Source organism: Nomascus leucogenys, chromosome 15 (assembly GCF_006542625.1).
Source record: "Nomascus leucogenys isolate Asia chromosome 15, Asia_NLE_v1, whole genome shotgun sequence".
Classification (NCBI taxonomy): domain Eukaryota; kingdom Metazoa; phylum Chordata; class Mammalia; order Primates; family Hylobatidae; genus Nomascus; species Nomascus leucogenys.
In genome coordinates this window covers 59,254,050-59,270,436 of record NC_044395.1, presented here as the reverse complement: position 1 = coordinate 59,270,436, position 16,387 = coordinate 59,254,050, and the positions used below count along the sequence as shown (strand labels likewise).

General features: G+C 41.8%; 2 protein-coding genes across 3 annotated transcripts in view; one reads left to right on the top strand and one right to left on the bottom strand.

Annotated features, from left to right (window-relative positions):
* The window catches only part of PAK1 (p21 (RAC1) activated kinase 1), a 158,551-nt gene extending 144,622 nt beyond the window's left edge, over nt 1-13,929 (bottom strand). Inside the window, exon 1 of one of the 2 annotated variants that reach the window (XM_003254675.4) lies at nt 13,417-13,929. The gene's annotated coding sequence lies outside the window, so the exon portion shown is untranslated. The remainder of the gene's footprint in view (nt 1-13,416) is intronic. The other variant, XM_030828657.1, reaches the window with a different exon arrangement.
* Nucleotides 12,303-13,690, top strand: LOC105738828 (CASP-like protein 4U1). The gene is given in 4 exon segments (XM_012502197.2): nt 12,303-12,365; nt 13,161-13,606; nt 13,608-13,635; nt 13,637-13,690. Coding segments are annotated over 4 exon segments (591 nt in total).
* Nucleotides 13,930-16,387: the final 2,458 nt, after the last annotated feature.

Here is a 16,387-nt window from a genome sequence, read left to right as displayed (position 1 = left end):
AGAAAGAAGGAAAGAAAAAAAAGAAGGAAGGGAGGAAGGGAAGGAGGGAGTCAGCCAGCCAGCCAGCCATTGAGGTACAGGATTATTGGGTACATCTGTGGCTATGAGGTTGTTTGCTTTTAAAAAAAAAAAAAAGTAAGTTTGGCACCATGAACATCATTAATGGCCTTAGCAAGAGCAGTTATGATGAGGTTGTGGAGACAGGAGGGGAGTAGGCTGCAGAATAAATAGGAGGTAAGGTACTCGAAGCAAAAGTTGTAAATAGCTATTTAAAAAAGACTAGCTTTGAAGGAAAGCTGAGATAGGGTTTATCTAGAAGCTGACATGGGATCTCAGAGCACTTTTTTTTTGGTGAAGAAAAGGAAAATTATTTTCCTTTAAGTAGAATGTTTGAATGCTGCTTAGGATAACTCAGTAGAAGGCAAAATTGAAAGATGCCATAAAGTGAGGTTTCTAAGATGGGACCATGGGAAACAATCTAAAAACATGTGGAGGAGCAAGTGATGAAGAGATGAGGCAAGAGAACAGAATCACTTCTTTCATTGTAAAAGAAGGGGCAAAGGAAGGAATGGGTACAAATCCAAGTAAATTCTAAGTAGGAATATGAAGCTTCTATTTCATCTGTGATATATGAGGCAAAGTCTGGAGGGTGGGGGCAGAGAGAGGTAAAGGGCAGAAAAAAAGTGGCAGAAGGAAAATAAGAGTAAAACTGAAGACAATCCTGAAGAAAAGCATGCAATTATTTCCAGAGATAGAAAACACAGGCAGAAAACTAGGCTTGTGGAAAAGGTAAATGAGTCAGTTGAATAGGCCAATTCCTGAAGAAATCATCAAAAGAAAGGCTGTAATGGTTTTTTCAGTTTGCAAATGTCAAATCCTGTCAAGAGCCCATTAGGTCTTCTACCCCTTCATCCAGTAATCCCACCTATAGAAATTTATTCTAAAGAAATAATCTTTGAAAGGAGAAAGCTATATGCAGTGTTATGGGCAAAATTACACCATAATTTATAATAGGAAAAGAAAAAAACCTAAAAACCTACACCTGATAGTTTTATGTGTCAACTTGGCTAGGCTACAGTCCCCAATTATTCAATTAAACATTAATGTAGATGTTGCTGGGAAGGTATTTTGCAGATGTGGTTAACATCTACAATCAGTTGATGTTAAGTAAAGAATATTATCCTCCATAATCTGGGTGGACTTCACCTAATCAGTTGAAAGGCTTTAAGAGCAAAACTGAAGTTTCTCTGAGAAAGAATTATTCTACTGGTTCTGTTTCTCCAGTAGAACATTGACTGACACAATAATTTCAGGTAAATTATGGAATATCATCTTAAATTTTACAATGAAGACTAAAGAGTAGTGGAAATGTGTATAAGTCAAGAAAAAAGGGCAAACAAACTTAGGTCTACATTATGATTATAACTACATGTATGTTTATGTATGTTTACATATACCAAAAAAGGAAACAAAAAAGGGTTATTTGTCAGGATGGCATCATAACTAAATTTTAAATTGATTAATAGTATTACAAAAGTTTATGAAACAAAGCCCTGTTATTTTTAATGGAACAAAGTTAGTCACATTATTCATGTTAAGCTTTATTAGAATTGTGTGGCACTTTAAAGAAACCCATACTAATCTAAAAGAAAACTGTGAATTTTGAAACATTGCCTTGGATAATATTAAAAAGAGTTGACCCACTGGAAGGCAAATAGGCCTTCAAGGGTCTCAGTCCAATGCCATTTTTCAGTAACATGCAATTACTCAGCTTAAAGGAAATGAAGAAAGATCCAGAGTAGCAAAGTAGCTGCTGATCGGGTTTAAGAATTTTCCACATCCTATCGCCGGACGCTGTGGCTCATGCCTGTAATCCCAGCACTTTGGGAGGCCGAAGCAGGTGGATCACGAGGTCAGGAGATCGAGACCATCCTGGCTAACACAGCAAAACCCCGTCTCTCCCAAAAATACAAAAAAAAAAAAAATTAGCCAGGCGTGGTGGCGGGCGCCTGTAGCCCCAGCTACTGGGGAGGCTGAGGCAGGAGAATGGCGTGAACCCAGGAGGCGGAGCTTGCAGTGAGCCGAGATTGCGCCACTGCACTCTAGCCCGGGCAACAGAGCGAGACTCCGTCTCAAAAAAAAAAAAATTTTCCATATCCTTAGATAGCATCAGGACATACTTTCAACTTTTACTCAGGTCAGAGGCATTTGCACTGGGCAGCTACACGTTTAGCACAGTAAGGTTTCTTCTCTCTTCTCCTAATACCAGACATTGAAAGGATTTCTTTTTTTTATGTTCTTTGAACTTGAGAAAATCAAGTAACAGTTCTTAGTAAAGAAGTTATGTGGGCCAGGCACAGTGGCTCACACATGTAATCCCAGCACTTTGGGAGATCAAGGCTGGCAGATCACTTGAGGTCAGGAGTCCGAGACCAGCCTGGCCAACATGGTGAAACTCTCTCTCTACTAAAAACACAAAAATTAGCCAGGCATGGTGCCTTGCACCTATAATCCCAGCTACTTGGGAGGCTGAGGCAGGAGAATTACTTGAATCCGGAAGGAGGAGGTTGCAGTGAGCCGAGATGGTGCCACTCCACTCCAGCCTGGCCAACAGAGCGACACTCCATCTCAAAAAAAAAAAAAAAAAAAAAAAAAAGTCATGTGCCTCAAAAAAAAAAAAAAAAGAAGTCATGTGGACCACAGTTTGAATGCTGGCTCCACTTTCACCCACTCAATCAAGAAATATTTACTGAGTGCCTACTATAGGTTAGGCACTGGGGATACAACAGTGAGAAAAAAAAAAAGTGGGCAGGGGGTGGGGGGGGGTGCTTTTAGGAAAAAGGGTACTATGTTAAAACTCATTCTCTTGAAGGTGCCAAGCCTTAAAGTGAAATGATTCTCTGGAGCTTAGGGTCTAGTAGGCTAGACAGATATTCATCAAATAATGCCACAGAGTATCAATTAAAAGTATAGTTCCATGCAAGCAAATAATGATATGAATGCTAAAGTGTTTAAGGGTGTACTGATACCTGCAACTTATTTTGAAATGCTTCAAAATAAGACAGGTTAATGAATGGATCAAAGGATATATAGACATGCAATAAAGCAAACACAGCAAAATACCACAGAATCTAAATAATGGGTATATGGGTGTTCACTGCACATACTCCCCTGCCAATGTTTTATTTTAAAAAATTTTTTTAACATACATAAAATTAAAGAAATATAGTATAAAATGAAACAGTTTCAAGAAGAGTCAGCCTATAGGAAAATTTTTATGAAAAATTCAGTCTTTGAGAGGGTCTACTTACCACAGATACCCAGAAGCAGTCTCAAGACCACTTGGAAACTTGTATTAATCAATTTATTCTTCATCAATATTTATTTACTTGTTTGTTTTAGCTGACAATGAAATACAGCATTCTACTCCCAAGATACTGTGCTAAAAGTGCTTGTTCATCTCTTCATTCTAGCACTCTAGAGAGGAGAAGAGAGACTTTGGCAATTACTGTCTCCATCTATAAAATCAGACTTGATAATCCCCTCTCAGTCCCTTCGGATTAACTAGGATATTACACAGGGTAGCATTTTGAAAGGTCTCTTCCTACCACTCCAACTTCATCTCATACCATTTACTCTTGCTTCCTATACAACAGCCATAATGGTCTTTTTTTAGTTCCTCTATGTTGAGGTAAATCAGCATTATCCAACCAAAAGACAAGGTTAGCCTTAAAAACAAGCCATATATGTAATCTCAAATTTTCTAGTAGCCATATTTTAAAGTTTGTAAAAAGGTGAAATTAATTTTAAAATACATTTAATTCAAAATATTAACAATTCAACATATAACCAATATAAAAAGTTAATGAGTTATTTTACATTATTTTTTCAGTATCGTCTTCAAACTCTGGTATGTATTTTATTTACACTTACAGCGCATCTCTATGTGAATCGGTCAGTGTGCTCAACAGCCACACTGGCTAAGTAGCTACCATATTGAGCAGCACATCTCTAAACTTTTACCTACTCTCAGGGCCTTTGTGCATTTAAAATGTTCCCTCTGCCAGACATGCTTTTTGCCCTCAATGTTCTGCATGACTAAAATCTATTTATCATGCACATCTCAGTTTAAAAGCATCATTTCCTCAATGAGGTCTTTCCCTTATCACTCAAAAATTCTCTACATTAGTCCTTTATCTCTTTTGTAGGACTTATCAAAACCTGCAACTGTCCACTTGTATATCTACTTACTTTTCTCTGTATTACCCTCTGGAATGTAATCTTTGTAGGAGCAAGGACAAGGACCATGCCTGTATTATTTATGATTGTATCCTTAGTACTAAGTACAATGCTTGGCACACAGGAAGAAATCAATAAATATGTGTAGTCTAATTAAGGAATAAATAGAAGCACTATAGAGTTGTACAGATGCTCCTTATGATTAGGTTACGACCTGATAAACCCAACTTACACTGAAATACTTTTAAGTCAAAAATGCATTTAATACACCTAACATACCAAACATCATAGCTTAGCCTACCCAACCTTAAACATACTCAGAACAGTTACGTTCACCTACAGTTATGCAAAATCACCTAACACAGAGCCTATTTTATAATAAAGTGACGAATATCTCATGTAATTTATTAAACACTGCACTTAAAGTGATTGGATGGGTATTGCAAGTATGGTTTCTACTGAATGCATATCGCTTTTACACCATCATAAAGTCGAAAAATCGTTAAGTTGAACCACTGTAAGTCAGGGACCAGCTGTATTGAATTGGTACATATGTGAAAGAGAGAGAGAGAGAGAGAGAGAGAGAGTGTGTGTGTGTGTGTGTGTGTGTGTGTGTGTGTGTGTGTGTGTGAAGAATATACTCAGCAGCCATTCCTAACTGTCCTGGAACCTTTACCACATAGTGGACTAAGTCAATTATTCGGCAAGTAGCAATGGATAGGAAAAAAACGATTTTTTGAAAGAGTTAGAGAGAACTATAAATATATTTTACCATTCTCCTGGGAAGCTAGAATTTTTTAAAAAGTGCCACTGGTCAGGGCAGCACCCAAAAGATCAGGAGCAGGTGACCAGATTTGGAGACAGAAAATATGAATTAAAGATTCCAGTTTGCAACTTCCCAGCTACATAATCATGCCACTTAACTTCTGTTCATTTATAAAAATATGATGCCTTAAGAACAGAATTAAGTTAAATGAGACTCCATATAAAAGGGTTTTGAAAACAGTAAAGCACAAAAATTATATATATAATCTTATATGTAATCTCTAGAAAGTCCAGGAAACTTGGACTTTTCAAGTCTATCATGATGGGCTTTCTCATTTTGCTCACCTGGTTCTTTTTTTTTTTTTTTTTTTTAAGTTACTTTACAAATTACATATGTAATTTATTAAATTAAGCAAAATCTATCCTGGATACCAAAAAAATTTCAGACTCTGGACTGGTCAGATAATTCCATATGAGAAAATAAGTGGGAGGGAATGTTATAAAATAGTAATTCTTGGGCCGGGCAAAGTGGCTCATGCCTGTAATTCCAGCACGTTGGGAGGCTGAGGCGGGCAGTTCACTTGAGCCCAGCCTGGGCAACATGGCAAAACCCTGTCTCTACAAAAAATACAAAAATTAGCTGGGCTTGGTAGCATGCCCCTGTGGTCCCAGCTACTCGGAGACTAAAGTGAGAGGAATGCTTGAGCCTGGGAGGGCAGGGCTGCAGTGAGCTATGATGGAGCTACTGTACTCCAACCTGGACGATAGAGCAAGATCCCGTCTCAAAAATAAATAAATAAACAAAATATTAATAGTAATTCTCCAACAGGTAATTGGAGAACCAAGAGCCCCTCCAACTATACTAAGTCCCTCTTCACCCATCCCCAAAACTGGAAATTTAAATTTTGTTCCTCTAGCCCATTGGGAACTATTTCCATAGTGAAATACTGTTACTGATGGACTACGTCCTGGTGTATTAGAGAAAGGGTGAGGGCAGGGAGTAGGTGAGAAGGTTAAGAATCACTGTCAAAATATTCGAGCAAAGAAGTTGGCATCAAATTCAACACATCTATATGAGAGCTAAGGAAAACTGAGTCTCAGTACGGTTAAGTGACTTGCTGTGGTTACACAGTAATAATTTTTAAAAATGTCTTCAAGGCCGGGCGAGGTGGCTCATGCCTGTAATCCCAGAAGTTTGGGAGGCAGAGGCGGGCAGATCACGAGGTCGGGAGATCGAGACCATCCTGGCTAACACGGTGAAACCCCATCTCTACTAAAAATACAAAAAATTAGGCGAGTTTGGTGGCACACGCCTGTAGTCCCAGCTACTTGGGAGGCTGAGGCAGGAGAATGGCATGAATCCGGGAGGCGGAGCTTGCGATGAGCCGAGATTGCACCACTGCACTCCAGCCTGGGCGACAGAGCAAGACTCTGTCTCAAAAAAAAAAAAAGTCTTCAAATGACAGCTTGATGTCTCTGCTCCTAAATTTCCTCATCTGTAAAATGAATTAGCCAACATCAGTGTAGCACATTACAGCTTCCAAATTGTTGTGTATATATCCACAGAGCTTACCAGATCCCTACTACACTGCAAAGGTCTAAGACGGCTATGGTGTAATAGAAAAAGCACGATGAACTGAACAATCAAAAGAACCTGGCTTCAGATCTTAGCTGTGCTGTATAGCCTCAGCAAGTCAATTAACCTCTTTGTGTTTTCTTCTATCAAATGAATATAAAACAACACCTGTCCTAGCTAACCCAGGGGATTGTCCAAAGAATAAAGTCAGATAATATCAGTAAAAGTATTTTGTACATTATACAAAAGGCCCTTCATCATCTGGGCCCTGCCTCCTCTCTGCTCTCACGCCTCCCCACCTTACACCCTGTCTTCTAAGCATACTAAACTACACAGGGCTCCCCAAACAGGCTCTCAAATCTTCTGCTCACATATTGCTCTCTCTTTCAAGAGGGTCCATCATCTCCCCTTTCTTCTCACCCCTCCCTGACTGTGCTTCGTTAACCCCTGCTCATTTTTCAGAACCCATCTTAGATGTCACCTCCTTTAAGAATGCTTGCCAGGCCACCCCCATTTCAAGTACAGCAGATGCCCTTCCTCTGTGTTCACATGGCACTTGCACTTATCTCCGTATTTTTGTCATTTTTTGTCTCAATGTAGTGTAATTGTCTATGCACATGTCTGTTTCTCCCGGAAACTATAAACCCAAGGGTAGAGGCTATGATGCATCTGTTTATTTAGAACCTATGACAATGCCTGATGCATAATATGTATTTAGCAAATGAATGAACTTTAAATGGCAATAAAAATATTACTTTTCATATAATACATACATAAGACATTTATGCAAAATATTGTTAATATAAGGCAGTGCTTCTCAACTTTGCATATCAGAATCACCTATAAACCTTTCAAAATAGAGATGCCAAGGCAACTCTTTTACATCTTCACAAGTAATTCAAGTGCATAGCCAAAATTAAAACCACTGCTACACACAATCATAGTCATAAAATTACAAACTACTCTACCTAACATCTATATAGCTCAGTATCTTACAATTCACTTTTACATATATTATTAATCTTCACAAGAATTCTGTAAGTTAGGTATTATTTCTTCCAAATGAACAAATAGAGATTTAAATAAGTGTCCAAGTAGCTCTTTGTCTAACTTCAAATTTTGTGCTCTTCCTTATACCCTCCCTTGGAAAGTGCAGTAATACACAAAGTACTATGAGAACGTGGGTTCCATAAGATTGAGGAAGATATCAATCTTAGCTTTGTGGGAATCCAGGAGGAAATAAGGAAAGCTGGACCTTAAAGATATAGGCAGGCAGATGAGGGTGGAAGCCATGCATATACTGTCATTGTCATTTGCCATCCCAAAAGATTCAAAAGGCAGATTCTATAAAGAAGGAAATGCTCTTGCCAGCCTCAGTTAGTACTTACAGTCTGAAAGGGATATTGGAGAAGGCTGGAAGTAGAAAAGTAACAAAAGAAAGCAGCCCATAAACAAGAATGGATTTCCCAATCCTGCATGCAAACTACCTAACCCTGACTCCAGGAACAAAAGCCAAGACATAATAGACTTATTATAACTAAGAATTAGATGAATTCTACAGTCAATCAATACCACACAAACTCATGAGGGATGAATGAACCTCTGGTTCTTTCTAGACTTACTACTACGCTATTCCTCAAGAAGGGATAATCTGGAGAAGCCTAGCACATACATGATTTTCCCCATCTCAAAACCTAAAAGAATGGGAGAGAAGAGGAAGATATTCATGAAAGAAAAGGCTTACAAAAAGGGTAGAAAAATGTAGTACATTAAGTTAATAAATTTACAATGGCACAGGGAAATATTCAGGCACAAGTGATTCCAAATACTGGATAAAGCCTGAGCTGGCAGCTTCAGTAAAGAAGTATTATCTTCTAAGTCTGCAACATCACGACCATCTGACACAGGGTTTTATCAAAAATTATCCTTTCTAGTTCAAACTGTGGACTTCAGTCAGGGTTTTCTTAGGGAGAAGAAGCTAAAGAGATTAGGAACCAATTTAAAAGAATGTGTCTAGTGCCCCAAAATTTAGTTTATCTGATAGAGTTTAAAAGGCAATATGTTATAGCAGCAAAGTACTACACTTAGAATTTTAAAATGTGGTTTAAAATCAATATTCAGGCATTTGTTAATGATGTGCCTCTGAGCAAGCCAAGACTTCTATTAATATGATCCTCAGCCTCCTAACTCGCAAAATGGGAATACCTATCTCATAGGGCTGTTATGAAGATTGAACAAAACAACATCCAGGAAAGATTTTTCCTTATGAATGATAAACGTAAATGAATGTAAATCTGTCTTCACCAAGCCTTCTAATACACACACAAAAAAAACATACCAAATGGAAACTTTAACTCTCACTGCAATATATTTAGTTGCAAAACATTCCTATATCCTCTGTGCAGAAAAATTAAAAGCAACCTGTGTACTGAAAATAGCACATAGCTGCTGGAGTCAGGTGCACATGGACTAGAATTGTCGGTCTGCCACTTACTTGCAGCAAAACCTTAAATAAGCTCCCTTTACTAGTATGACTCTCAGGCTTCCTCACCTGTGATACAGAGATACCAGCAATCGTCTCATAAGGTTATTCTGAGGGTTAAAAAGAACATGTTAAACATCTCATGTAAGGCCTGGTACAGAACAGGTATTCAATAATGTAAGCCATTTTTAGTAAGCTTACCACCACCTAACAACTAACAAGCAAATTATACTGTTCAAAGATTCCTTTACAGTCATTTTTTAATTGCTTCATGATCCTGTTCACTAGTCGTAGCAACTATTACTATCCCCATTTTACAGTTGGGACAAAACACAGAGATAAAAATTACTTCTACAAGGTCACGCAGTAACATAGACACTAAAGAAGGTCTCCTAACTTTTCCAGGGTTTCATTTTCCCCCACTACAAATTACAACATTACCCCTTAGAAATTAAAACATCTGTGAAGAGACTTTTTTTAAAAAATAATGGGTATAGAAAAAGACCCAGAAGGAGCAAATACTGGTGTGAGAGAATGTTTTTAAATTTTTTATTTTCAAGTTTGAATATATTGACTATTAATTTTGAATCAATGCATTTTTCCTTTTATTTTTAGTTGATATGTAATAATTGTACATATTTATAGGATAGTGATATTTTGATATGTATATAACGTGTAATAATCAAATCAGGATAATTAGCATATTCATCACTTCAAACATTTATCATTTCTTTATCATAAACAGTCAAAAGCCTGTTTTTAGATGCATATTGTTTATAGCTTTTCAAAAATAATAAACTGTAGTCAGATGTATTCTTTTGATAACCTTAAACTTGTCTCTTTACTATGCCAAAAAGAAATATTTTTCTCCCACTTTCTGGTTATTATTTCGAAAAATAACATGGAGAGGAATCAGAAAATTCATTAAAAGCCGCAACAACAGAATTAATGTCTCAAATTGGCAACTGCTGATTCTACCTTGATTTTTGTTTTAGTTTTCCCCAACAAAGCCCATGACCTCTTAAAATTTTTTAAAAGTCTGCCTGTCAAAATGATGCTTGTTTGACAAATTATTCCTAAACTGAGGGAAACAAATAGAAAGGCAGCTTTCTCCCCGCTTTATGATCATATACCACCTTTTTTCATCCATTTCATCTCATTTCAGCACTTATCATGTCATATTATCTCTAGCTCCTTAAAGACTTGGGCTGCACTCTTGTATACAGCTGAACATCCTGCCCAGCACAGGGTCTGGCACATGGTGGAGAAGGACTCATAATTTTATAGTAAACGGATGAATAAATGAAACCACTCTCCCAGAAAGAAGCTAGGAAAGGAGAAAACTGGGCATGGTATCTTAGGGCTAATAAGAAAGTGAAAGAAACAAAGCATTTTAAGAGCTTCACAAGGAAGAGAAACCTTTGTGTGGAGTCAAACAGGCCCTACATAGCTTTAAGTATCACTAGAGAAAAACAAAAACCACAGGAAACCAGGAAGAGACAGTTTTAAGTTAAAAGACTCAAAAGTTAAGAGTGCTTATTTAGACTTGCAAAACCAACTTGCAAATTCCAAGGAAACAATCCTGGCTTGAAAAATTGCAACAGCAGTTTTCAGGTGGTGGTTAAAACAAACGAACAAAAGACTAGGCTAAAAATTCTTGCAGGCTTTGGTTGGAGACACATAAAGGGAAAAGCTCAACCTAAAATGAATCCCCCAAAAATGTTAGGATCCCCTTGGATTTGCATATTGGACCATGATTCCTATGCATTCTGAGAACGGTTCTTGAGTAAAACCCCAATGTAGCAGCTGGCAATACATAGGATTAAATCATCTTACATTATTCATTCAACAAATACTTGAGTGCCTGCTATATGCAGTCACTATTCTAGGCACTAAGATTAAAGCAATGACCAAACTGACAAAACTTCCCAGTCTCAGGAAGCTTTCATTCTATTGGCAAGAGAGGGATGGGATGGGATGGGATGGGATGGGATGGGATGGGATGGGATGGGATGGGATGGGATGTCATGCAGTAAGTGCTACGGAAGAAAAACAGGACAGCAGGAGCTGGCAGGGTGCTGGTTTTTATTAAGAGCAGATCTTTTAACCTAGTGGTTCTCAAACTTTAGCAAGCATCAGAATCATTTAAAGAGCTTATTAAAGAAAAGAAATTCACAGGCTACCAAAAGAAGACAGGCACAAACTCAAGTAATTGCAATAGAGTGCTACAGGAGGCCATAAGAGTGGTATGTACATGAGCCAGAGGATGGAAGAGCAACTCATTCTATGCAGGAAAAGGAGAGACTAAGGGACTGCATCCCAGAGGCCCAACAAGGACATCTCCACAGGCAGGTAAGGGGTGGAAGGGAAGCATTCCAGGAAGAAAACAGAACATGCAAAAGCGAAGATGAGAGTGGCAGGGGAGCCACAGAAAGTGAGGCTGCAAAGGCAGGCAGTGGTCTGATCCCTGAGAGTTTCTTATTCCATTAGTCTGAAATTTATCTTCAGAATATGAAGGGTCAGGGGTAGGGGGCGCTGATGTGGTAAGGTTTTGTTTTACAGAAATCTTTCTGGATGCACAGTACCTTCCTTTGAGGCACTGCTTCCTTCAAACCTAGCACAGGGACTCAAAACATGTGCTTAGTAAATGTATATTGAATTGAACTGAACAAGCTTTTTACCAAATGCCCTCTTATGGATGAGGCAGGTCACCTTCCCTGCAGGACTCACTTTGGCCAAGAGAAGACTCGTAAAACAGGTCCAGCAGCCTCAATTATTGCACACTACTACCTGTACAACTGGAGTCCCCCAGAGATTAGGGCAGACCTTCACTGTTTACTTGTCTACCTCACCCATTAGACTTTGAGCTCTTTGAAGACAGGGAATATCTTAATAGACTGAATCCCCACAGCCTTAGCAAGAGGCCTGAAACATAGTAGCTCTCCAAACTCCAGTAATGTTGGATAAACGAATTGACTGAACAAGCAAATTTACCAAGGTAGACCCATGAGCTCATGTAGTTAAGAGTATGGATAAGCTTCAGGGAAAGTATGGGATGTTTTCAGGGTCAATGTTCCCAAAACCCTTTTTGAAAAGCATAGTTTCTAGTTGAGGTGGGGGGTTTTTATACGCACCTAATTTAGAATTTTCCAAATAGGAACCAAAATGTTATAAGTGCTGTGGTAGAAATCCCACCAGGCCAATGGGAAGAAGTCAGTTCTGCCTGAGAGGAGAGACAGGATGGAGGCCAGCAAAGACTTCACAGTGTGGGAATTCTTCAGCGAACTCCTGAAAGCTGAGTCGGTGCTTGCTACTTGCCCGTTTTGGGGCATAAAACCAAACTTCTGGAGCTTTTAAGGCTGGAAGTGACCTGCTCAAGGTCACACAAGAAGTAGATGAAGCCACAAGGTAAGAGAGATGAGGTATATCTGTACTGATAATTCCCACTTTCTCCTGACAGAGTTGAAAGAGAACCCAAAAATGTAGGAGGCAAAATTAAAGATTTTTCTCAGGAACAATTCTTAAAGTCAAGACTAATGAATCGGAATTTTTATTAGTAACCACGGAACTAACCCTTCCCTTCACTGTTCACAGTTTTTGTAAGAGTAGAGCAATTATCCAAGGGGTCTAAAAACCAAGGACGTTGCTTACAACGCCAACACCCACTATTTCTCAAGTATTCTTCCAAAACACTGCCAGTAATGTGTACTGCTGAAAAAGGATAGCGAAGGCTACAACAACCATGTCTTTTCAAATGGAATAATGAACATAAAATAACTATAAATCTCCTTCCCCGGTTGTTTTTCACTTCCCAAGTTACAGAATATTCTGGGGTGGGGGAGGGGCTGCGTAAGCCAAGTCCTACCAGCCCTTATTTTTCAGGGAGTAGAACCCTAAAGGTGACTGCCCAAACCTGGAAGGGGTCATTTATTCCATGCGGAAGGAACTGGGCGCCGCTTTGCTGTGCCTCCTCGTAGCGGGACAGGGTGAGCGCTGCAGGACTGCGAAGTTCGGGACGGACTCGGTCCCGGACCGGTACTCGTATGGCCTCCCGGGTCCAGCCTGGCCTGGCCCTGCCCCGCCCCTTCCCTCTCCCAGGTCTCTCGAATCGCCCGGCGTCTGAGACCCGCGACCCCGCCGGTGCGCGCACAGGGGGCCTTTGTTGGCCCGACGGGAGCGGGCCTCGCGGGGCGACGCCCGCCTCACCTTACCTGGCGCCTCCGCCCGCCCAGACGCCCGGCCCCGCAACGCGAGATAAACGGGCCCAGACCCCCACTCCACCCGTCCCCACCCCCGCGCCCCAGCCCTGGCAGCCCGGGACGCGAGGGCTACCGGGCGGGAGGCCCGCTCTCACCTTCCGCGCTCGCTCAGCTCCTCTCGGCTCCTCCTGCTCCTCCTCCCGGTGGTGGGTGCCGCCTAGCCGGGAGTGAGAGCGCGAGTGTGCGCGAGCTACCGCTTCACTTTCTCCCTCCTGCTGCCGCCGCGCCGCCCGTGCCGCGGATCCCCTCAGGACAGGGGAACTGCGAGGGAAGGGATGATGGGGGCGGGAGGGAGCGAGGCGACGCGGGCGGGGGGGGGGGAACGGGGGCGCTGAAGGGCGAGGTGCTAAGGGCTCGGATGGCCTCTGAGGCAGGAGGTGGGAAATGGATGCGGAGACCAGGTTCTTCGAGGGGGCTCACGAGAGCGCGGGGGTCCGTGGAAAAGGGAATGAGAGTCCGAGGGGGAAAGCGTCTGTGGGGGAGGACTGCAGAGCCTGTGAGGGAGGCGCGATGGGCGAGCGAGGGGGCGGGAGCGTGTGGGGGAAGCCGTGAGGGGGCGTCTACTGTGCAGCCGCCACCTTCGGCTCCGGCTGCAGCCGCGGGGTGGCCGCCTCCCCCGCCCACAGCCGCGCTATTGTACGCCGCCTGGCAGGCCTGACCGCCTACTTCACTGGCTCCCCTCCTCCTCCTCCTTGCCCCCCCTCCCCTCGCCCTTTACCCCCTCCCCTCTTCCCCCTCCCCCTCCCCTCCTCCCCCTCCCCCTCCCCTCTTCCCCCTCCCCTCTTCCCCCTCCTCAGCGCGGCGGTGGCTCCGGCGGAGCCGTGCCCGCCCCGCCTCCCGTAGGTGGGAGGGGGCGGGGAGGGCCTGACCGACCCGTGGGAGCGAGGCCAAACCCTGGCCCGCATAAGGGCGAACGCCTGGGATTACGTCATCGGCGCGTGACGCCAGAGGCTGGGGAATCACCCGGCTGCTGCGTGACGTCATCGCGTCGCGTCACTCTTCTCGGTCCGCTGTCCGTGGCGGGCTGTTTCCGTGCGGCGTTTCTACCAGACAATTTTGGGACGGTTTCTGGGAGGGCTACTGTAGTAGTCAGGATGGAGAAAGACGGCTAACTTCCGGCGCTGAGGGTCCTTTTCAGGTTAACAAAGCATCACCGCATCTATGAGCTTGTTGTCAAGGGCTGAATTTGAAAACTATCCGATGTCGTGTGATCTCAGAGCCAGATATGTATTATGTTTTCTTTGTGTGGGAGGTGGGAGAGAGGGCAGGGGTGGGAGGAAGACAAATTATAACGGAGAAGTTTGAACTACTGTGAACTGACATACGACAAGAATGGGCTTCCTTTCACGTTTTTTCCCCTACCGTGGAGGGTACTTTCGACCCAAAGCTTTCTCCTGAGCTCAGATTGTGTATTTCCCAATACCTCCCAAGCAGCATTACCTGCATACTCGTCGTACCTCAGATTCAACATGTGCGAAACTGAGACAGCATTAGAAAGGCTGAGTCCGGAATCAGGTTGCCTTGCTTGAAATCCTAACTATTCAAATATTAGTGATAGGAGCTTGACATTTCTAAGCCGTAATTTTTCTGTAAGAATAAGTAGTACCTTAACTAGGTCTTCCTAAGCCTCAGTTTTACCATGGTAATAGTGACAATTAAGCCCTTTAGAATGTTGGCTATTATTATTATTTCCCCCCCAAAATTGCTTCTTACGTTCCTTTCCGTTCTCAATGAATGGGCCACCCACTCAGCAATCCCCTAAGCCAGGAACCTAGACACACTAATAGATCCCCATTCTTCCTCTTTCAACATCCATATCAAGTTGGACACCAAGTCTTGTAGCTTCTCCTAAATATTTTTCAAGTCCTTGCCTGCGTCGTCTTCTACTACCACCACCTGAACAACTGGAGCAACCTTTAGTCTCTTCAAATTCAATCTATTTTTCTCACTGGTTATCTGAGTAGCCTTATAAAAGCACACATCTGATGATGTCCTCCCGTTTAAACACCGAAAGGATTTTATTGCTTTCAGGTTAAAGTTCAAACTCCTGAATTTGGCACTTTATTACCTCACTGCTTACACTAGCCTTTCTAGCTTTGTCTCACATCATTTATTTTTTGCTCCAAACACACTGAAATATTAACGTTATTTGAATACACATTTCTTCATGTCTACGAGCTCTTCCCTACTTATCTGACTGGCCAACACCTATTCATTGTACAAAGCTGAGCTAAAATGTCATTCATATTCATATTCATTCGACTAATATTTCTGAAGTTTCCCTAAGCCTTAACAAGACTGTAATTCTATAGTATTTCTATGCCTTTTATGGCAGTAACTGCATTTGTGTATCTAATTTCTTGAGTTCCTTGACGGCAAGTCATATTCCTTTCCATATCCTCAGCACCTAAAACAGTGCTTGACATATACCTAAGTATCAATATGTTGTTAAAATATATTTAATAAGGCCAGGCGTGGTGGCTCACGCCTGTAATCCCAGCACTTGGGAGGCCAAGGCAGCCAGATCACCTGAGGTCAGGAGTTTGAGACCAGCCTGGCCAATATGGCGAAACCCCATCTCTACTAAAATACAAAAATTAGCCAGGCGTAGTGGTGGGCACCTGTAATCCCAGCTACTCAGGAGGCTGAGGCAGGCGAATTGCTGAAACCCAGGAGGCGGTGGTTGTAGTAAGCTGTGATTGCACCACCACACTCCAGCCTGGGCGACAAGAGCAAAACTCCATCTCGAAAAAAAAAAATGTATTTAATAAATGTTCATATTGTGCTTACTATGTGCCAGGTACTGTTCTGAGCACTTTACAAACACTGTCTTTAAACCTCTACCCTCTAAGGTAGATACTCTTGTTATCCTCACCCATCTTATTGATGAGGGAACTGAGGCACAGAGGGGTTAAGTAACTTAACCCAGGATCCTAACCCAGTAAATTGACTCTAATCTGGATTGTCTTTTCGTGATCTCTGCACTAGGCAGAATAATGGCTCATCCAATGGAATGTTCACATTCCAATCCCCGGGAACTATGAATATGTTACCTTCCATGACAAA